Raw genomic sequence first — 278 nt, 5'->3', positions numbered from 1 at the left:
TGGTCGCCCTCCTGCCCTGCCAGGAGTGCAGAGCTCTCAGCAAGAGCCCGGGAGCCGCCCACGGGGCTCTGCACCAGCCAGATTTCTTCCAGCAGCAGCAGCAGCAGCAAACTCTGCCCGTCCTGCTCCGCATGGGAGAAGAGTATTTCCTGCGCCTGGGCAACCTCAACAAGAGACCCGTTGGCTCTTTCTCCGCCTCTTCCAGCAGCACCAGCCACCTACAGCCCGAAGCCGCTGCCAGCAACTTTTTCCGGGCGGCGGTGCAACAGCTGCAGCAG

The 278-nt window shown here is 63.7% G+C and overlaps 1 protein-coding gene across 1 annotated transcript in view; it reads left to right on the top strand.

Annotated features, from left to right (window-relative positions):
* Positions 1-5: 5 nt before the first annotated feature.
* Positions 6-278, top strand: part of LOC104469588 (corticoliberin-like) — a gene marked incomplete at its 5' end in the record, with an annotated part of 932 nt that continues 659 nt past the window's right edge. The window contains 1 exon segment of the mRNA XM_010084155.1: positions 6-276. Coding sequence (XP_010082457.1) covers positions 6-276 — 271 coding nt within the window.

The sequence above is a fragment of the Pterocles gutturalis genome, unplaced genomic scaffold, assembly GCF_000699245.1.
Source record: "Pterocles gutturalis isolate BGI_N339 unplaced genomic scaffold, ASM69924v1 scaffold30030, whole genome shotgun sequence".
Lineage (NCBI taxonomy): Eukaryota > Metazoa > Chordata > Aves > Pterocliformes > Pteroclidae > Pterocles > Pterocles gutturalis.
This window is presented reverse-complemented; position numbering and strand designations above follow the sequence as displayed.